This window comes from Protopterus annectens, chromosome 4.part0 (assembly GCF_019279795.1).
Source record: "Protopterus annectens isolate FY-2018-M chromosome 4.part0, PAN1.0, whole genome shotgun sequence".
Taxonomy (NCBI): Eukaryota; Metazoa; Chordata; order Ceratodontiformes; family Protopteridae; genus Protopterus; species Protopterus annectens.
This window is the reverse complement of record NC_056733.1, coordinates 974960743-974983542: the sequence shown is the minus strand read 5'-3', so window position 1 is coordinate 974983542 and position 22800 is coordinate 974960743. Positions and strand designations below refer to the sequence as shown.

Genomic DNA, 22800 nt, shown 5'->3' with positions numbered 1-22800 from the left:
AATTACATACAACAATAAGAATACAGACAAAAACAAACAGATATTCAAAAGTAGTGACATACACATTAAATATGCTGAGATTAACTGTCATTAAAGAAAACTCTGCATAATTAGATACAACAATGCCAAATACAGACAATGTTAAAAAAATAGAGAGATGCGCAATAACACTGCTGAGATTACCTGTCTTAATAGACTACAAGTTTATAGATCTAAGACATGCATTCTGCATTTGGTTAAAACAGGTAGGATAGGAGGGAGACAGTGTGGAATAAGTAGTAAAGAGATGATGATATACTCTTATAATGCCTTTTGTGTTCAATGGACTACCACCGATGTGGTAATTCATGGGAACCGGGTTTTTCCCAAAGGGGATGACGACACACTTTTTGGCATTGAGCTTAAGCCATGGTTCTGACACCAGTCTGTCTCACTGAGGCCTTTCTTTAGGATATCAGCATCACTTGGGGAGTTAATAGCTTCCAACTTGCAATCATCGGTGAACTTTGTCAGCCAGAGTCCTTTCGTGTTGGCCTGAACTTCAGAGAAGTAGATACCAAACAGGAGAGGACCCAGGACTGAACCCTGTGGGACTCCACTCGTGACTGGTCAGCAGTCTGACTTGGGGTCACCTACTTTCACACTGTGGGTTCTATCTGTGAGCCAGTTTACAACCCACCTAGCGATATAGGGGTTGATGCCTAGCTTTTCAACCCACTTAGTGATACATATATGGGTTGAAGCCTAGCTTACTGTGAATAACAAAGGCTTAGAAAGCATAAATCTTTCCTTAGTCATGGTCTAAGTACTCAGCACTGTGAAAACAAAGGAAGAAGAACAAAACTCCTTCCAAAGCATGGAAACCATTCGTTAACTGGCTTCCTGTCCTCAAACAGATGCAAAGGCTACTTGTATTGCTGGTTATTGGTAAAATGTTGTATGAGCAACAGCAGTTCAGACACAAGAACAATACTAGAACCCTAAACATCACTAGAACAGACACAAGAACAATACTAGAACCCTAAACATCACTAGAACAGACAAGAACAATACTAGAACCCTAAACATCACAAGAACAATACTAGAACCCTAAACATCACTAGAACAGACACAAGAACAATACTAGAACCCTAAACATCACTAGAACAGACACAAGAAAGTACAGTTTTGTACCTACCATAAATGTAGATGTCCGAACTGGATAGCATCTGCAGTCATAACAAGTGGCTATTTCCAAACAGACAATCTCCAAATGGATAGGAAATTGCATACGATTGTGTTACTCCTTCCATGGAAAACCAATTCCACAGAACATAAGACCTCATTCTACAAGGGCAACAGCCACTACCACAGCCTTTTTACGAGGAGTGGCAACCAAAGACATTATTGAGGCGGCTACTTGGACCTCCGTGCATACATTTGCCAAGCATTATAATTTGCCTCTATATTCCAGATCCCGAGCAGGGTTTGCCACTGCTGTACTGCAAGGGATCCTAAACACACCATAATCTACTTTTATCCTCCTCCCTAGTTGGCTATGGTATTCTACCCACTTGTTATGACTGCAGATGCATCCATGAAGGACATAGTACAGTTTTGTACCTACCATAAATGTAGATGTCCGAACTGGATAGCATCTGCAGTCAGGATTACCCTCCCTCCATCCCCTCTGTGGTACTCCTAGGGTGTTTACCCTTCTAATAGCTAGCTGTTGGGGGGGAGTCTTTTATGGTGTATTTGTTTGTGTATATGTACATACATGCTTATTGTTGTGTTTACCTCTATCTATTTGGAAACATTGGCATCTATCCAAATTTTAGCCTGCAAGAGGGCTACTGGCATCTGGGGCAAGAAACACTGAGGAAAACATCACAAGAACAATACTAGAACCCTAAACATCACTAGAACAGACACAAGAACAATATTAGAACCCCAAACATCACTAGAAAAGACACAAGAACAACACTAGAACCCCAAACATCACTAGAACAGGTGCAGTTTCTGTACACTTTATCCAGAGCACTCACTCTCTTGTACAGTACTAGTTTTATCAAAGTTAGAACTGCTGCACAACACCACATCTTCAGTACTTCTGCTGTTACTTTTCTAGGTCTACTAATAAAATGACCCAAAGCAACCACAACAGTAAAGCTGTATGTCTGAACAGTCTTTTGGAGAGGGGAGAAAGGTCTTCCTTTTGAGAAATGCCAAGCCAGAGATGTAACTTCACAACTAAAGGGTGGCCTTACAAAAACCTATGTGGTACTGAAAGTTTCATTTTGGTGGTCTGGGACAAATACCTCACAACTCTGATCCCTACTTTTACAAACACAATGTCTTTGTGCATGTTTATCCAGTACCCAAACATGACATGCACAAACATATCTACTGTCTTAAAACAGCACAATTTGTGCACCTCTTATGATAGAGAGTGGGAGGAAAGTGAAAAAAAAAATGGGCACAAAAATATATTTTAATTTGCTGCTGTCAGAAGTATGTCTTATCTGTCTATAAGTAAATAAAGATTAAATATCTATATCAATAGATAAATATAGATATGAACATAAATAAAACATACCTTGTCACCCCTACCCGCAAGGGACAGCTACCTTTTGTGTGCCTCTCTAACATTACAGTGGGATAATACAAATTAATTAATGACCACTGTAATGTATTCCACATTTTTGCTCATGGATAGTATACTGCCTCAGAAAAATAATCATTCAGTAGTAATCATGCCTTTCTTGTGCTTTCAAATATAACCTGCCTGTACACCCCCCAAAAATACACAGCCACTTTCAGTGCATCTTGCACAAGTACTAAATAGTGCTGTGAGACAATCAGAACATGTAAATGAACTACAGATACTTAGACAATCAAATGGTTTGCTTTAGTTCATTTACCACTGGGGATTTTAAGTAACCTGCAAGAGATAACAAAATTAAGTCACTGGGTTTTAGATGTTTTCTGGTGCATTTTAGAGCACCTTTCCAATCTTTCTGGGTACCTGGACCGCTAAAGAATATTTCAAATACTGAGGTTGGCAGGACCCAACACTTTCGTCCACATACTGCCTCTGTACTCACCAACTATAATCATTGTGACTGTACACACTTCAGTTGTTAAAACACACATGGCTGCAGTAATGTATTTCAACTTATCACACACACACCTTGTCATTTAACTGTGACCGGTTGACAGAATGAGGCAATAGCTTTCATCCAGAGACTGCCTGCATTTCCACTTTTCTGAAAGGGCATACCTCAGATGTCTGACTAGAACAGTGATCACTGAAAAAATGGCCACTATGGCATGTGGGATAACACCTTGACTAATGGCATTTTTTACATAAAACAAATCTAGCTATACTTTGAAACAAGCATTAAACAAGTCTTATCATTTTCCATGTAACTGGGGTGTGTCTATGGTAGCAGACATAGACAACTACTATTCTATTAATGGCACATCTGTAACCACTGCCACCCATCCCAGTTATAGCTCCATCGAAGAAAACGTCTAGCTTGAATATGCAATATCAAGAACTGACTACGCCTGGGTGGACACCTAGACTTAAACTAAAATTAATACAAGCTCAACCAATTGCTGAAGCAATTATAACAAACTCTGCTGCCTCATTGGGAACTGAACTAAGCCTCTCCTAGAAGGAACCAAGGAAGTATGTGCATCTGCTGATAATCCTAAACTACTATAGTTATTTAAGCGCTGCTAGGTGTTTCAGTACACTCCCTTGCCAGGAAAGCCAGCAGCCTAACCCTTCTTTTACTTCCGTATCTCCATACTTCCCACTCATCTAGCTCCCTGATTTACACTAGCTCCCTTCTCTCCTCTATCCAATCTAGTCCAGGGATTGCCCTGGTGGAGCCATAGGTGCACTTCAGCATTTGTCCACTAGATGGCACCCACTCCCCACTAATCTGACTTCAATTCACTTACTTTCTTGTTTTCTGTTAAGCTCTAACTTTTCTTTTTCTCTCTCTTTCTAAACATCATAGCCCACTCTATCCTACTATATACCTGTCCGCTGTACTTACCCTTCTGCAATCGGCACTCCACTGATTGGTTCCCGATCTTCTCCTGCCTTCCTTGGCTCAACCCGCTCCGTTCGCCCTGCGGGCTCACTCTGCTTCCCTACCCTGCCCCCAAATTCCACCCGCTCCCAGCACCTCTACCTTTATTCCTTCAAAACCACACCCACTACCCTACTTGACCAATTAGTCTCCAATACTCTGGAAACACCCACTCCCTTAACCCACCCACATTAACCACCACTCACCTCACCTAGACTACTCCACCTAGCCAATCAGTTTCCACTACTCTATCAACACTCACTCCCAAACCACACCCTTATCAACCATCACTCAACTCCCCACTCCTTCACTAATATAAGGGACTTACCTGCTCCACTGTACATACAACACTCTAGTATCCACAAATAATTCAGCAACATCATACCACCTCTTATCAGCCTCATTTCATTATGCTTTCAAAACCCTCATATATCTCAATTTTACTACTACTCCTCCTCAACTTATCCTATATTTACTACCTCACCCAACCCATTAATACCTACCACTCACAACCCTTCCATGTAACCAACCATCTTACCTCATCTCTCTCATATTCACACAGCCCGATTTCTCCCCACCTATATCGTATAAAAACCCTTCTACTTTTTCCTTACAAACGTATTACCTCTCATAAACATTCTACCCCCGTAGTAACCAGCAAACCCTTCAGAATCATAAGAGAGCCCAATCTATACTCTAAACAGTCCAATTACCTCTCTAACTCAATCTTATATCTGATTACCATTCTATTATCAGGAGATATCCATCCTAACCCTGGCCCCCCACCTCAACCACTATAGAGAAGTCCATATTACTTACTTCTCTAAACTCCCAAAGTATAGTTAACAAAATTCCAAACCTCCATGCCTGGCTTATACACAATAAACCTGACATCCTATCCATCTCTGAAACATGGTTAAAACTCCACATAAAAGACTCTGAAATAATTACTCCCAACTATTCTATCATTAGAAAAGACAGATTCCACAAAAAAGGGGGAGGAGTAGCTCGCCTATACTCATCCTCCTTGTCAGTGACTCCCTATAACAAACCTACTCCTCACTTTAATAATGCTGAATTACTCCCAACATTACTTCAAGTTAAACACAAGCACATATGTATAGCTCCCCTCTACATCCCCCCAGGTGATAATATTTCTACACTTGAAGACATCCTCTCCTGGCTCTCAACCAACATTAGCAACGAAACAATAATCTTAGGAGACATGAATATCAATTGGTCCTCCATTCAGTCTCCCTCAAACCCACTTAATATCAACCTCTACAATTTTTCACAGCTAATCAACTCTATAACCCGCCTCTCAAAAAACCTCGCTAGTGGTAGTATTCTAGACTGGATTTTATTCTCTCATCCCCATTATTTCTCTGATGGTGGTACTCTTCCCCATCTTCTTAGTGACCACCTACCCATCTTCACACATCGACTCCCCTTACCCCTATATAGTACTCACAATTATATTACTATTCGCAACCAAAAAAACTTTAACCCAACGACCTTTTCTAACTCTCTAAAAGCAATAAACTGGAATAGTCTAAAAACACTCTCTAGATAATGCAGTAGCTCACTTCAACTCAACCTTCTTAAACCTTCTAGACTACCATGCTCCCTTAAGAACAAAAAGAATAAAAATTAAAACTGCCCCTTGGCTTACCAAAAATACATTAGCAACCATGTGACACAGAGATAAAGTGTGGGCACACTACCAGAAATACAGGACCCCCCTCATCCATAACGAATACAAAACACTTCGAAATAAAGTAAAAAAGCTCATCATCACTGATCGACAAAATTACTTCTCCATACTCCAAAACAACAATAAAACAAACCCTCAGAAATTCTGGAAAGGAATCTCCACTCTCCTTAATCCTAACAAACCAGATACCCCCACCCCAGACCCTAATGCTCCCGACATAGACTTGGCTACCCAATTTAACTCTTTTTTCATTTATTCTATTTCCAAACTAACCTCACCTTTCTCTAACATCACTACACTCTCCCCTTCTCCCCCACCCTCCTCTACTATGCTACTTCCCCCCATTCTTATCAACTAATTCTCTACCCTCCACCTCTTATTCTACTCTCACTTCCTCTTCATCTCCATCACCCCCAAATACCCCCTCTTCCCATTCCCCACTTTTCTCATTAAAACCTATACCCACATCTACCATAAAAAAACTCCTTCAAAAACTGAAACCATGCTCTAATGCTCCTGACAACATTCCTTCACACTTTCTTAGCATAGCTGCTGAAGCGATTGCCTACCCCATAAGCATTCTAATCAACCGCTCTATCCAAGAAAGCATAGTACCCCAAATCTGGAAAAAGGCCTTTATCATACCTTTACATAAAGGAGGCAACAATAACAATGTTACTATTGTTAAGGCTAAAGAACACACCTGATACACTTAATAGGTGATTCTATCGTCAGGCACACTGACGTCCCGCTCACCAGGCTGAACAAGGAGAAGGTCACGGTGAGCTGCCTGTCAGGCGCTAGGATTCGACACATAACACAAGCACTCAGGTCACTCCAAGGCAAGTACAAATATGACTCAGTCATTGTCCATGCTGGTGTGAATGACCTGAGACGTACCTCCCTGGACTACATGAAAAGAGACAGAGGAGCTCTCTGAGCATGTAGCCCAGGCCGGTATGACCCTGACCTTGAGTAGCATCCTACCCTCACCAAGAATGATGCCACAATATGAAGACAAGATGATCAATTTCAACAACTGGCTTAAGTATTGGTGTCATCCAAAGGGGATCCAATGCCTGTCAGCCTGGGATGACATGCTTGACAAGCCACGTTGCTTTGCTAGGGACAGCTTTCACCTGTCACCCCTGGGTTTCGGATATTGGCAAAGGCTCTTTCCACCCCCATAGTGCCTTTTTTAGGCAAAGCTCAAAAGACAAACCCACCGCCATAGGTATCACAAGGGAAAAGAAACTAAGGGTAATGCTACTCAACGCCAGAAGTTTAAACCTCAAGATGCATGCACTCAAAACTCTCCTCAGCATGGAGAACATCGATATCTGTGCAGTAACAGAAACCTGGTTCAAGACTCCCGAGAGCACCCCAGCACTACCAGGTTATACCTCAATCATACTTTTCGGCCCCAAAACTCTGACCGAACCACAAAAGGAGGGGGAGTATCAATATTCATCAAAGATACCCACACGTCCAGGTTGGTGGCACAGCACGAAGCATCGGAAACTATCCATGTGCAACTAACAGTGGGTAAAACTGCCTTCCAGTTTATAGCCTGCTACAGACCACCCTCCCAAACCCAGGAACCCCATTTGACCTTCCTGAGAACACTGGAAAATATGAAGGTCTCCCCAAACACCATTATATTGGGCGACTTCAACTACCCAAACATAGACTGGGAGCATTACTCTAGCTCCAACACCCTAGCCCAAAGGTTCCTAGAATTTATAAACTCAAATGCTATGGAACAACTTGTCACCACTCCCCACAAGAGGGGAAAACATACTGGACCTGATCATCACCAACATGGGGACTCTATGCTCCAGACCAGAAGTGTATCCCTCACTGGTAAGATCAGACCATAAATTAATCTCACTGGATATCCACATCCCAACCCCACCCCCTGCCCAGAAAACCACAGTGAAAAACTTCTCTAAAGCAAACTTCACACTCCTCAAAACTGAGGTGGAATCCTTCAAAGCCCCCGGGCCTGTGGAAAATATGGCCCAGACTGCAGAATCCTTTATAAACGCATTCTATGAACACCTTCAGGAATGCATGAATCATGCAATCCCAAATAAAACCAAGACCCAATCCCCCAAAGGCAGGCGTCCTGTCTGGTGGACCCCAGCCATAAACAAACTATACAATAAAAGGAGGAAGCTACTGCATGATAGAGCAAAATCCCTAAAAGGGAAAGCCATCTCTGATCAGTATTAGCAAAAAACTACGGGCACTCATAAAATCATCTAAGGCCAGCTTCGAGAGAAAAATTGCACAAGACACTAAAGATAATCACAAGGCTTTCTTTAGTTATGTTAGGAACCTGGGTGGAAACTCCCAGATATGACAAAAAATACACTGAACCCACAGACATTGCCAACATCCTGGCTGACAGGTTCAGTGCAAACTTCACCCCCCCCCCCAAAAGAGCAATTATCTATCCCAGCAGAGTGCTGCCCCTCTGACATCTCAGATGCTCAGGTGAGAGCCGCCCTCTCCAAAGCAAAAAACACAGCATCAATGGGACCAGACTGTGTCCCAGGCTGCGTCCTACATGAACTCCAAGAAGAGCTGAACCTCAACATAAAGCTACTGTTCAATCTCAGCCTTACTACAGGATATGTACCCAAAGAATGGCGTACAGCAACAGTGGTCCCTCTCCACAAAGGTGGTGCCTCAACGGATCCTGGAAACTAACGCCCCATAAGCCTGACTAGCTTGGTCTGTAAAGCTATGGAGAAGATCATCATGGAACTCATAAATAAAGATATTGGTGACCTACAGACACTGGATCCTACCCAGTTCGGCTCTGTTAAGGGCAGATCCTGCCTCTTAAACCTGGTTGATTTCTTTGAAACAGTCACCAAGGCCTTTGACGAGGGGAAGGTGATCCACACAGCCTACCTGGACCTCGCAAAAGCCTTCGATACAATACTCCACTCGGGCATCATAGATAAGCTATCCAGCTTAAATATAAACCCCTATGTCACTAGATGGGTTGCAAACTGGCTCAAGGACAGAACTCACATGGTCAGAATTGCTGGAGCCATGTCAGATTCCAAACCAGTTACAAGTGGCATCCCACAAGGCTCAGTCCTAGGACCTCTCTTGTTCGGCATATATTTCTCAGAGGCACAGGCCAACACGGGAGGACTGTGGCTGACCAAGTTCGCAGATGACTGCAAACTGGGCGCCATAACTGACTCTCCAGCTGACACAAGCATCCTCCAAAAGGGTCTCATAGAAACAGATAACTGGTGCCAGAGCCATGGCCTCAAGCTAAACGCCAAAAAGTGTATAGTCATCCCTTTGGCAAAAACAAAGTGCCCACAAATTACCACATAGGTGGTAATCCATTAAGTACGGAAGAAGTAATTAGGGACCTGGGGACCCAAGTTGATAGCAATCTCTCATTTGACAACCATGTGGCCAAAGTGGTTAGAAAAACCTTCTATATAGCCCACCGAATCATGAAGGGATTCACATCTAGATCAAGAGAGGTCATTGTGCCTCTTTACTCATCCCTCATCAGGCCCATAATTGAATACAATGCCCCTTTTGGGATGTACCTTACCCGACACCTGCAGCAACTGGAAAGACCCCAAAAGTACCTCACCAAGAGGATCAAAGGGCTCAAACAGATGCCATATGCTGCCCGGTTAAAGAAACTCCAGCTCTTCTTGGTTGCATACTGCCTGCTTAGAGGCAATCTGTGCCTTACGTATAAAGCCATGTCCAACCCGGAATTAATGGACATGCTGCACCTCAGAAAATCCAAATCCCATCGAGCTACGCACTTGAGGGACTTGAACCTCAGCACTGAAATAAATAGGACATGCTGGAGGGACAGATTCATAACCCAGAGGCTCCCTTCACTCTGGAATAGAATCCCAGTCTAAGTTAGGCAGAGCCCTTCACTGACTCTCTTCAAAAGAAATCTTGATGAGTGGATGGGAGATCGTAGGTTTACCCCGGGTATCACTTCTGTGTCACTGCTAAACAGAGGCACAGTAAACTAACTTCGAAAAAGGGCATAGTAAAACATTTAAAATGGGTGGCGAAAGCCAAACACACTCTGGCTAGGCTTACAAATGCCCTAGGGCAGATAGCCTAGTATGAACCTATGAACTAATTTCCGTCCCATTGCTATCCTGTCTCCCATCTCTAAACTCCTAGAAAAGTGTATCCAACTTCAACTCCTACCACATCTCAGACAATCACCTACTAACTCCCACTCAACATGGTTTCAGACCAGGCCACAGCACTATGACAGCCCTCCTCTCCTTCCTTGAAACTGTAAACAAAGCCCAGGACTCTGGTCATATTGTTTCTACTCTACTACTTGACCTCTCTAAGGCCTTTGACACTATCTCTCACAACCTACTTTTAACTAAACTCTTTAAGCTTAACCTATCTCCTTCCTCTCTGAACTGGTTCTCCAACTACTTATCCAATAGATATCAAGCAGTAAAATGGAAAAAGGCCACCTCCTCATTCCTTAATACTCCAACTGGAGTTCCCCAAGGTTCCATACTGGGTCCCCTCCTTTAATATATTTAAAATGACTTCCACAACTCTATCCCTTTTTCAAATATCATCCAATACGCAGACGATTCAACTATTATCTGTTCTGCCACATCTATCCCTACACTCCTAAGGCTTACTCAAGATGCTTTCTCAACCACTGAACAATTGATGAATAAAAATCACCTAGCACTCAATGCCTCTAAAACCAAATTAATGGTATTCACTCCCTCTAAAGTCACCTCTTTAGACACAAACACATTCTTTATTACTAGTCATAATAATACAACTCTGGAATTGGTATTAGAGACCAAGTTACTTGGGGTCCAAATTGATAGTCAGCTCAAATTCAACTCCCACTTACAACTAAACATCAAAAAAACCTATCAAAAACTAGGTATGCTCTACCGACAAAATCATTATCTTACACCTGCCACTAAACTCACCCTCTCTACATCTTTTATCCCCTCCCTTCTCTATGGAGCTCCACTCCTAAATAATCTACAATCCTCCCTGAAAACACAACTGTCTTCCTGCTACAACAAAATCGCCAAGTTCGCTACTAGCCATAAGTCCTCCACTCACCACTGTTCCTCTCTCCACAAACTGAAATGGCTAGAACCACCCAATCATCTCACCTACACTCAACTTACTCTTGCACACAAGCTCATTTTCAACCCCTCCCTCTGTCCTTCCCTTTCCTCTGCCTTTAAAATGCACCTACCTGACAGAGTACTAAGGTCTAACAACCAAAATCTATTAGAAGTGTACAAACCAACTTGTCCCCCAGGCAAACATCTTCTATCCTATGGTCTAGCACGTCTCTGGAACTCCCTACTTCCATCCATTCGTACCACTTCTAATCGCTTTATTTTCAAAACATCTCTTCACTCACATCTAATATCCCAGTGGGAATGCTCCTGCTCCCACCCACATCTAATATCCCAGTGGGAATGCTCCTGCTCTCACCCACATCTAATATCCCAGTGGAAATGCTCCTGCTCCCAGCCACATCTAATATCCCAGTGGGAATGCTGCTGCTCCCACCCACATCTAATATCCCAGTGGGAATGCTCCTGCTCCCACCCCACATAACTTATGCTGCCACTTTCAGTCTTTTCTTTCCCCTCTTTACACAAGTAATCTCCTTTTACCATCTCCCCCAACTCATACATCCCTGTAATTACTAAGCTGTTTGCAAAGTATGGATTAGGTTGCACCTCTTAAGAGTAAGCTTCCTAATATGTATTGGCTCCTCAGTATTTATTTTGTAATGATCCTTTACTAGTCTGTATCACCTGTAATGTTCATCACTAGTCTGTACTGTTTGTAATGCTTGCTCTAGTCTATAACACTTGTAAAATTATAATCTATAAACTATTGTAACCTTGATTGTTCTGGAGCTAAAACCTATTGTAACCTTGATTGTTCTGGAGCTTTTCTCCCCAGGACTCCATTGAAAACGGGTTCATATTGGCCCAATGGACTATCCTGGTAAACCAACTGCAAATAAATAAATAAATAAATAAATAGAAATCTAGCACGACTCCTCATTCCTACTCTCCAAGAACAACATTTTCTGCATACAACTCTAATCTCAAACTGGGTCAAACGGGATAAGAACAAATAAAACACTATATTATATTTAAGCTTAATAGTGGATTGTGTGTTCGACTGTGAGGAAAGCAAAAGAAAAAAAGAAGTTATGTTCTTACCATAACGTTCCATATGAGTTGTTCATCTCACCTTTGTTCTTACACACGGGTTCGGATTCGATCCCTCGGCTCAGAGTCGTCCACATTCCAAGCTCTGCGTCTAAGAGAAGCTCGAGGCACAGTCCCTATCCCATGATCCCCTGCTGCTAACCCTCAGATCTAGTTTGCTAAGAAACCAGACAACAGAACATACCTGCCTACACATGCATACGCACAAAAAACAGCTATACATGTATATACCTAAAAGGTAATGGCAGATACAGGCAAATATGTTATACCTGCCCGACTACGCATGCATACATAGACACAGGCAGTCCCAGAGAACCATGAGAAAGACAATCAGCCACGAGTCGGACCTGTTCCTCCAGAACACGGAGGGTGAAGGAGGGTGGGAATGTAAGAACAAAGGCGAGATGAACAACTCACATAGAACGTTATGGTAAGAACATAACTTCTTTATGTGAAGTTGTTCGATCTTGCCATTTGTTCTTACACACGGGTAGCGTGTCCCCATCACCCTAAACCCCGGGTGGCTCACGGGAGAGCATTCCTGAGAACAGTGGAACCAAAGGAAGCCCTGTCCCTGGAGGCCCTGTCCACTTTGTAATGAGTAATAAAAGCATGAGGTTTGGCCCAGGTAGCCGCAGCACAAATGGTATCTATAGGCAAACGAGCCGCATGTGCCAGAGAAGTAGAAACAGCTCTAGTAGAATGAGCTTTAATTTTGAGGGGGGTAGGCTGATTGGAAGATGAATAAACAAAGTTTATGCAGTCTGAAAGCCATTTGGATAGCATAATTTTTGTAACTGCAAGTCCTTTCTTATTATCTGCATGAGACACAAAAAGTCTGATTCCTGAACTCTTTTGTTCTGTCCAGGTAAAATCTCAGTTGTCTGCGTACGTCCAATTTGTGAAGCATATATTCCATCTTATTGGTATGGTTCCTGAAAAAGGTAGCAGGTTCTATGGACTGACTAAGATTCGATTCTGAGCAGACTTTTGGTAGAAAGGACGGATTAGTACGTAAGGTGACCCTGTCTGGATGAAATATCAGATATGGTGGTCTAACTGACAGTGCCTGCAGCTCCGAAACTCTGCGGGATGAAGTGATTGCCAGCAGAAATAGGGTTTTCCAAGAAATATATTTCAGTGGGCATGACGAAGCAGGTTCAAACGGCGATAGCATGAGTTGGGATAGCATCAGGTTTAAATTCCAAGGAAAATATGGACTTCGAATAGGTGGTCGGAGATGACAAGTTCCCTTCATGAAAGCCCTACAAAGTTTGTGCGACATAATTGTAGCGCCTCCTTCACCCACATGAAAATTAGACATGGCAGCCAGCTGTACCCTTATGGTGGATGTTGAAGCCCCCTGGTGAAAGAGTAGATAGAAATTCTAGAATCTTGTGAATAGGAGCAACCAAGGGATCTATACCTTGTTTGGAGGCCCAACACGCGAAACGTTTCCACTTGCTCTTGTACAATTTTCTAGTGGAGGATTTGTGGGAAGAAATCAGAATATGTTGTACTGCTGGAGACAAAAGATCCAACCTGGCTAAGCTGGGAAGTGGAGCAGCTATGCTGTCAATTTGAGGAACGAGAGACAGGGGTGAAGAACTCCTGATGAGTGGGTCACCAGGTCTGGCACTGGGTCCAGAGTCCAAGGTTCCTCTATTTGGTGAGCTTGGAAGAAGGGGAACCAGATTTGTCGAGGCCAGAATGGTGCCATCAAGATGATCGTCCTTTCCAGACCTTTGGCTTTCTGCAAAAATCTTGGGATTAATGGAACAGAAGGGAAGGCATATAGGAGACCCGGGGGCCAATCGTGCACAAGTGCATCCCTGGGAGCGCCCCCCCAGAGGGGGAAGTAGGGCGAAATAGCTTCTGCATATGGCATTCAAGGGGGATGCAAAAAGGTCGCAGCAAGGCTGGCCCCATCTGTGGAAAATCCTTTCCGCTACTTGATTTTTGAGGGGTCACTCATGAGGCAGCAGGATGGCTCTGCTCAACCTGTCCGCTATTATGTTGGATGTCCCCGGGATGTGCGTTGCTATGAGAAAGCCCATTGCCAGATCCTCAGGGCCTCTCTGCATAAGGGGTAAGACCTGGTTCCTCCTTGCTTGTTTATGTACCAGACCACTGACATGTTGTCTGTCTGAATTGCAACTGTTCCCAGAGGTAAGTAGTCGTGAAAGTGTTGCAACGCTAGGAACACTGCTCTTAACTCTAGGATATTGATGTGCAGATTGTACTCCATTTTCGACCACTTGCCTTGAACTGTTCTCCCCTGAAAAAGTCCCTCCCCACCCTATCAGGGAAGCATCCGTGGTCACTGTGGCTATGGGGGGGGGGGGGGGGCAAACGGGCAGCCTATCGTAAGTTTGTGACTGTTCATCCACCATCGAAGATCCTGTTTGCAAGATTCCGCGAGCAGGATGTTGTGTGACAACGGTAGCTGTTGGTAAGACCACTGTGCGAAGAGTAGCCACTGGAGGATCCTCATGTGCATTCTCCCTAGGGGGGCCGTAATAAGGGCAGCTGCCATCATACCTAAAACTTTCAAGACCTGTGCGGCTGGGACTCCTTTGTTTTCTAGAAGAATAGAAATCTGTTCTCTCAGGTCTGAGACTCTTGATTGGGGAAGTCTGATCAGGAATAAGGTAGTGTCTAATTCCGCTCCTATGAATGATGTATGCTGTGAGGGCGATAAGACAGATTTTTCGAAGTTCAGAGTTATGCCTAAACGGGAACAGAGATTGATTGTAAAGTCCCTGGCTTGCAATAGGTGACACCTGGTGGTGGTGGTAAGGAACCAGTTGTCTAAGTATGGAAACACCCAGAATCCTAGTCGTCTCAGGTGGGATGCCACTACTGCCATGCACTTGGTGAACACCCTGGGGGCTGAGGTGAGGCGAAAGGGCAGAGCTCGAAATTGAAAATGACTGGCTCTCAGCCGGAAGCGCAGATGATCTCTGGATGGCCTGGCCATTTTTATTTGGTAGTACGCATCCTTGAGATCTATAGAGCACATCCAATAGTTCGTTTGAAGAAACGGAAGGATCGATTGAAGCATGACCATCCGGAATTTTTCCTTCTTCACGAAGGTATTGAGCTTGCTGAGGTCCAGTATTGGCCAACAGTCCCATTTACTTTGGAACTAAAAAGAACCTTGAGTAAGTTCCAGATCCTATTTGGTCCGCCGGGACTGGCTGGATGACTCTTTTTTTCTAACAGCCTTTGAATTTCTATGGCTGCGTGATCCCACAGAGTGGGTGGAACGTCTGGGAATCTTTTTTGGGTGGGAGGATTGTTTAAGAAAGGTATGTCCTCTGGTTATTATGCTTTTTACCCAGGAATCTGAAGTGAGGTTTAGCCAGGCCCCTTGGTATAAAGCCAAGCGACCCCTGACCGCCTCCAGAGTAGGACAGTCGGGCCTCCACTCAGGAGTGCTGGAAGGGCTTCCCAGGAATGCTATCCCTGTCGCCCTGGTTCTGCAGACCCCCTCTGCTACCTGGGCGGCGTCTTCCATTCCTTCCCCCTCCTCTGCCTCTGGAGGGGGATTCACTAGGTGAGAATTGGAAAGCTCCCAGAGTCTTCTGGAACCACATTTTTCCACCTCTTTGCCCTTTGGGGTATAGTCTAGAAGGGGCGGAAAAACAGACCCCTACGGCAGACAGGATCTTTCCTTCCTGCTCGCACCTAGTGAGTGTCTCCTTCACTATGGGCCCAAACAAGGAGGAGCCATCAAAAGGGGCATTAGTAAAGGAAGACTTGAAGGCTTCCACAAAGGAGCATAGGCACATCCAGGATTGTCTTCTCGAAGCAATCGCTGAAGCTGCAGCCCTACTCGATCCTTCGGCTGCATAGGAAATGAGCCACATGGACGAGTTGATGATAGAGTTTAGGGTATTGAGCTGTGCTGTCACCTTGTCTGAGACAGCAGCATTTGTGGTACCCTGAAGAGTATCTCCCAACTCCTTGAGGAGATATCTCTAAAGACGGGTAAAATGAGTGAGGTAGTTCAGCGATCGCATGGAAAAAGTCACTGAACTAAAAATGTGCTTCCCGTACCTGTCCATCGTCCTGGAGTCCTTGTTAGGAGGATGAACAGAGGAAGATGCTTCAGACATTTCTTTCTTGGTGGCCACCACCATAGCATCAACTGGGACTCCCTTGGTGAGGTACGCCTTATCCTGGGTGGCAGTGATGTACTTATTGGGCCTCCGAGGGACTGGTTCCAATGTGTCAGGGGACACCCACGCCCTTCGAGCTATTAAATCCATTAATTCGAAGGGCAGAGTTACCCAGGAGGTGGAAGGTTGAGCCCCAAAAGCCTTCAGTAACACCGATTCGTCCTCAGTGGGGGCAAGGGACTGCCAGTCACCCCTCTGTTTGAGAATTTCAAGGATGTCGGCGAACGAGACATCCTCGGAGGACGGTGGGGACCCTTCTGACTCATCCAAGTCAGTATCCGATGTCAACGATTCCTGTGGGGAATCAAGGTGCCTCCTCCTGCACAAACTCTTCCTCGGGACATCATCAGAGGGGACCATCTGGTGAAACTTCCGAGGAGCAGGGTTCACCCACTGGGGTTGACTGAGGCTTTGGGTCTCTACGCTTGGCGGGAACCAGTGGTGCAGAGACAGAACATGGACCTTTCGGGGAGGAAGAAGAAGATTCTGACAATGTGAAAGTCTTGCCAGACAAGACCTTCCTCATGGCCTCGAAGGCACCGGAGCCCCGGGCCGAGGGTTCCACCGGTTCCGAAGATGGTAGTCTCCCCGGGCCCGGAACCATGGACTCCAGATCCAGAGGACGGAGCCGAACTAATATGCACCGAGGGGAAGAGTCGGAACCGAAACTTCGGTTCGACTCTCCATCCCAGAACCGAGGAGAGATTGTCGGCTCCGAGAATCCTCGATGGGTACAGAGGGTGTCTAGGTCAGTGGAGCCGAAAACACTAAAGAAGGCATCGGCCCTGGGGGATCAATGATCATCAGATCCTCGACTTCCAACTCCGATGACTCGACGGGTCTCGAAGGAGGCTCAACAGATGGGACAGGAAGGGCCTCAAGCTTCGAAACCAACTGGGATGAAACCGCAATCGGTTTGGATAAGGCCGTGTTCTCCATCAGTTTCTGCACCATTCAATCCACATCGGTGTCAGACAGTCTGGAGGAACGGGTCGAAGGGGCCGAAGAGGTCACCGAGCGAAGGATCGATGAAGGGAGTACCTCTGACACTGGGTCCAAGACCTGGACCTCGATTCGAGGCAGCATATCGGTGCTCGGCTCCAACGTCTGTGGAGCCAGCAACCGAATCTTAGAAGAGGTACTCGGAGCCGATGACCTGGGCTCTGATACCTTCGAAGACTTCAACCTCTTCAAAGAATTCGATGACTGGTCTGCCTTTTCAATGCCTCCTGAAACTCCGGCTTCAGGAGACCTCTCTCAACCAGTTTCCTGCGTCTCTCCATCATCACTCTGCCACTAAACGAGTGGCAGATGGAACAATCCTCCTGAAGATGGAGAGGGCCCAGACAGTAGACGCAGGAAACATGGTTATCAGTTATGGACATTTTCTGTCCACACTGGCAATGTTTAAAACCAGATTTGGCTTTTTCCGACATTTTAAGCACAAAAAATACAACTATATGTATAAAACTACAGGAAACTACCACTAATACACACAGCTAGTATAATAACTACCGGTTAACTGGAGAAAAGGGAATTACCAGTAAAAAATCTGACAGAGCCCTGACAGAAAAAAGTAAAATGGCCTCAGGCCTAGGAGCAGCTGCTCCCACAACAAGTTAACACTAATTTAAAACAACACACACACACACCAACACTACACTAATACTATGCTAATCCTAATAATAAACTTCAACAATTCTAACTATTTTAGGCAAGATATATATATATATATATATATATATATATATATATATATATATATATATATATATATATATAAAGGATACTGGCCCAAGCTCTCACTCGACGAGACCTGTTGCAGCAGGAAACTAGATCTGAGGGTTAGCAGCAGGGGATCATGGGATAGGGACTGTGCCTCGAGCTTCTCTTAGATGCAGAGCTTGGAATGTGGCCGACTCGGAGCCGAGGGATCGGCTCCAAACCCGTGTGCAAGAACAAACGGCGAGATCGAACAACTTCACATTAATGGTTACAGTAATGTACTACAACATGTTGCTCCTAGATGGTACACTGCCCACAGACATACTACAGTGACCCCAGCATACCTCTGAGATTTAATTGTGAGGAAAATGAAATAAATGACCAAACTGCCACCAGCCTGACAAGCTACAACAACCTTCAGTGTACACCTCTGATTAAGGCTGGTTTTAGACTAAGTAGGGCACCTGCCAGAGTTCCCCACTAAACCTGTTTCACAATCCATTTATACAGCCTGGGATGCTGAGGTCACTAGGTCCCTCAAATGTCCTGAAAGTCTAGATGTTCTGCGACATATTTCATGCCTTTTGAAAGATAATGACTTAACTTATTTTTACTGCTATACAGAAGAGTTATGTTTGCACTCACCAACATTGTGTGCCCACAGATAAGTGATGCATTTTACACACACACAACACAGCCATTGTCAATCCAGCTCTATCTCAAGATGCAGAGATTTTTCATACAGGCATAGACATGACGACTCTGGTCCTGACAAGCCAGGTCTATCACAAGATGTAGAAGTGCGTGTGGGTGCGTACACTCACACATTCTGCAATCTTTCCTACAGGCAAACTGAAGGAACACAGACTCACTTACATGTCTTTAAGGTGTTGTAGTAGACCAAAGCAGCTGGTTAAAACACAAACACAGACAAGCAAGGCATGGATACTCCACACAGAAGGAGCTTCAGCCCAGAACTCAACCAGAGTCAAGTGCTGTGAGATGGTAATGCTAATCACTGAGCCACTGTGACAGCAATCAGATGCATTTGCACAATAATGTCAGACTGATGGAAACTATGGTCAACTTGTTACTCACATATACTGCCACCCGCCCCCCCCAAAAAAAATACACCCATGCATGCAAGCATAAGCCATAGCAATGCCTGTTTCCACTGATTTTGGCATATACAACACAGTGGGTAACACTGCTCCCAACATGACAGATCAGTAACTGTTTAACAGTGAACAAACAGCAGCAGAGATATGTTAGTTCTATCCACATTCACCCTCCATAGCCTCTTTATTGACTGTGTACACCTTATATGCCTCACTGCGGCAAAAATGACTACAGTAAAATATTCTAACATTCTTTGCCAAATGCACACTCAGACTGTGTAAACTTGATCATAACAGTATGGTCGGTTACTTTTATTAAGAGACAGTTCACATACCCAGAAATTTCAGCCACACTATTACTACAGAGATATCTGACTGTGGGGAAATATTCTAGCAATAAAGATTACCACAGTAACACATTTCAATTTACTTTCCAAAATTGCACACAAGATCAGCATCTCAAGAATGATGACTGGTTGAAGGGTTTACATGAGAAAAGAATCAGTTACTTTCATATACCCCTAAGCAGTTATAGCCAAATTTATTGTGTATAGCTCATATACCTGTGACAAAAATGATCATAATAATGCATTTCAACTAATGCAACAACACACACAGTAAAGTATTTCAGCTCCTTCTCACAAATACACATTAGTCCTACAAAGCCAAAATAATGATGGCAAAGCTCAAGAAACAAGTCCAAATCTATCCCCAATTCCCAGATAAAGAAATCACATTCTTGACTATGTACCACCCATGTATTTGATTACAATGTCTACAGTAACTTATTTCAACTCCACTTCACACAAACATGCAGTAACACGCCACAAGAGAGTACTCCATGGGCTTCACACAAATACAGATGTCCCACAAAGCTGTATCCACTGCCCTTGTGACCTGGCAGCTTGCCAAGGTAAAAAAAGAAAAAAAAACACTTACCTTCTACATTCCAGACCACACTGAGAGAAATACACCCTGACTACAGCACTGACATGAGACCTGGCTTATGGTGTAAGTAATGATAAACGTCCACTGAAAATTTCAGTGATTCACTTCCTTGTTCAAATTTTAGGACTTCTGCTCTCTTACACTCCAGCCCATGATCTACACAACCAGAACTCTGCAAAGGATTGTTTGATTAGGTATTAACACTGTGGGTGGCACACAGCAGAGAGACAGTTTCCCCTACAGAAAAACCACAACTATGTTACAGGCGACTGGCTTAGGAGAAGCTTTGTCGTCGGTTTTGGATCTCGACTGCCTTTCTCTGTCCTTTTCTTTGCGTTTTGTATGTACTCCAGTAGTTGGATTGCTATCCGACAACATTTCTGGGTAGTTAAATCCGTTTCCAAAATACTTTGATGCAAAAATATACCGACGCTTAATAGTGCTTTGGTTATAACTAGCACAAAACCGACAGCCAGGCACTTTGTGATCAGGGCCTAGGCAAGGAATACAGTATAAATGGAAATCCTTATGAGGTATTTGCTTCCCACAAGTAATACAATTATTAACTTTTTCTGACATCGGTAAAAAGCAAGAAAAAAGTTTCCCCAACAGGGTACTTAACTTTAGTGAAGACTTTGGTTCTGAAACTCAAAACTTGAATATTTCAGTAGTCGGCCGACTGGCACTTGTGAACTGCTTCTGCTTCTGGCACCGCACGGCAAGAAAGACTAAAGATGGCGTTGGCTGCATGTTTTATACCCCTGACGACATGGAAGAGAAGACAGCAACTGACGCAGGACCCAAGAGTTTGGAATTCAGGCCGACTGAGGGCAACCTGCTAGCAGATTACCCAAATGTAATGACTGCAACAGTGAAACACGAAGAACATCTATACTTACATCCACTGGTAACCATGTAAGTCAAGCACTATGTACTTACGACAACCAGCTTAATAATCCAACATATACAAGACACAAAGATAGACAGATATTACGAAAAATGTAGTACATTTCCAATGTTCATTCACTAATTAAAACAGGTACAGAACTATTTTCCACAGCCAGTGCAACTGAAGGCATCTCTGAATGGTGTAAAAAAGGACCATGTAACAGCTGTTTCTTGTGGGCTGGGGTTACACATCCTTTTGTTACACATTACTATCTCAAAATCAATATAGAAGTGTGAGCCATCATCCATTCATTCTTAAAAAGCATGCTCAAAGACATCAGCTATAGCAGGTAACCTGGATCCCTTAAAAATGCAGTAATTATGAAACATCAGGTAATGTTACAGAAAAGTCTTACTGGAAATTTTTCAGATATGTAAAGTTTTGAATAACTTGTGATTTATAAAGTTGCCTAACTGATGCAATATAATTTGCTATAATTCAGACTGAATATAATTCACTAATTATGCAGACAATGGTATGCTCATGTAACATTGATTCTACAGAATATATACAAATGTGTCTAAGGAAGATATGAACACTTAAGCAAAAAAAAAAGTTTTGAACAGTAAAAGCAGACCTTGCCTAGAAGTACAGATACAAAAAAGTGCATTGAGCACTCAAAATAAATTTAAAAGAATGTAAAAAAAAAGTATTCTGACATGCAGTAAACAAAGCATGCAAAAGAAAAATGAAATTAACTACAATGATCACTGTGCCTCTGATGGAAATGGTGATAAACAGCCTGGGTTCAAGGATGACTGGGGAAGGATACGATCAGTGCCTTGGAATATCACAACACCTTTCACCAGTTCTCCCATTATGCACCCCACTGACCAGATATCAACTGAAAATAAAATAAAATGACAAAATTAAAGGCATTCCTTAACAAAATAAAAGTAATGATAAAATGCCCAAAATAAAGGAAGTGTTGCTTAAATGGCTAGAAATAAATGAAAACATGTTTTCAATGCAAAAGTGTATCAACTACTGTTTCTTTCTTACCTTTTCCTACAATAAGTTAAAGATATAAATGAATGAAAGTTTTCTGTTCAGTTTTATGTTTCAGTTTTTGTACCAGACTCTGCTGTTGGCAGACAAACATCTTTATTTAACAAGCTGCCAAATTTAGCTGAGGTGATTTAAAATGACTTACAAAACCACATTCATCATCAGCAATACATTTCTGCAAACAATGAATTAAAGTCATTACCACAGGGGAAAATGAAAAACAGACAAGCAAACATAATTACCCAATGGATAAAAGCATTGTTATACATAAAATAGCTTTAATTCAACATATACTTTACTTTAAAAACACTTTTTTTTAGCATGTAGAGCTGCACTTCTGAAAGCTCAAGCATTTTTCATTGTACTGCTTTCGAAGGATACAGTCCCTTCCAAGAAACAGGACTTTGTGGAGAACCATTTCTGCCATAATGCACCCGACAGACCAGATATCCACTACCAGGTATCAGGTGGGAAGGACGCCAAGAAAAAAAATACACACATTCAGAAAGACAAGGTCATTTACACAAAAAATATACACATTCAGAAAGAAAAGGTCACACAAAAAGTGCACACATTCAGAAAGAAAATGTCATGGAAAACAAAATACAGACATTCAGAAAGAAAGGGTAATTTACAAACATCCTTATTTCCACTTTTGCTTCCTTCCCCACCAACAATCAGTAGACAAAGACTAATATTACAGATGCTTCAGTTTTCTGTGTTGCAGTTTTAGTACATTCTACTGCCTCACGGGGTAACTTGTTACAGTTAGAAGAATCCTGTTATCCAATCAGAAGATG

The 22800-nt window shown here is 43.3% G+C and overlaps 1 protein-coding gene across 4 annotated transcripts in view; it reads right to left on the bottom strand.

The window, feature by feature from the left end:
• The window catches only part of LOC122799705 (mitogen-activated protein kinase 9), a 1999785-nt gene that overhangs the window by 547052 nt on the left and 1429933 nt on the right, over nucleotides 1–22800 (bottom strand). For 3 of the 4 annotated variants that reach the window (XM_044068940.1, XM_044068938.1, XM_044068941.1), the window contains exon 8: nucleotides 21765–21836. In XM_044068940.1, coding sequence (XP_043924875.1) covers nucleotides 21765–21836 — 72 coding nt within the window. Of the gene's footprint in view, nucleotides 1–21764; nucleotides 21837–22381; nucleotides 22454–22800 lie in introns of all 4 variants that reach the window. The other variant, XM_044068939.1, reaches the window with a different exon arrangement.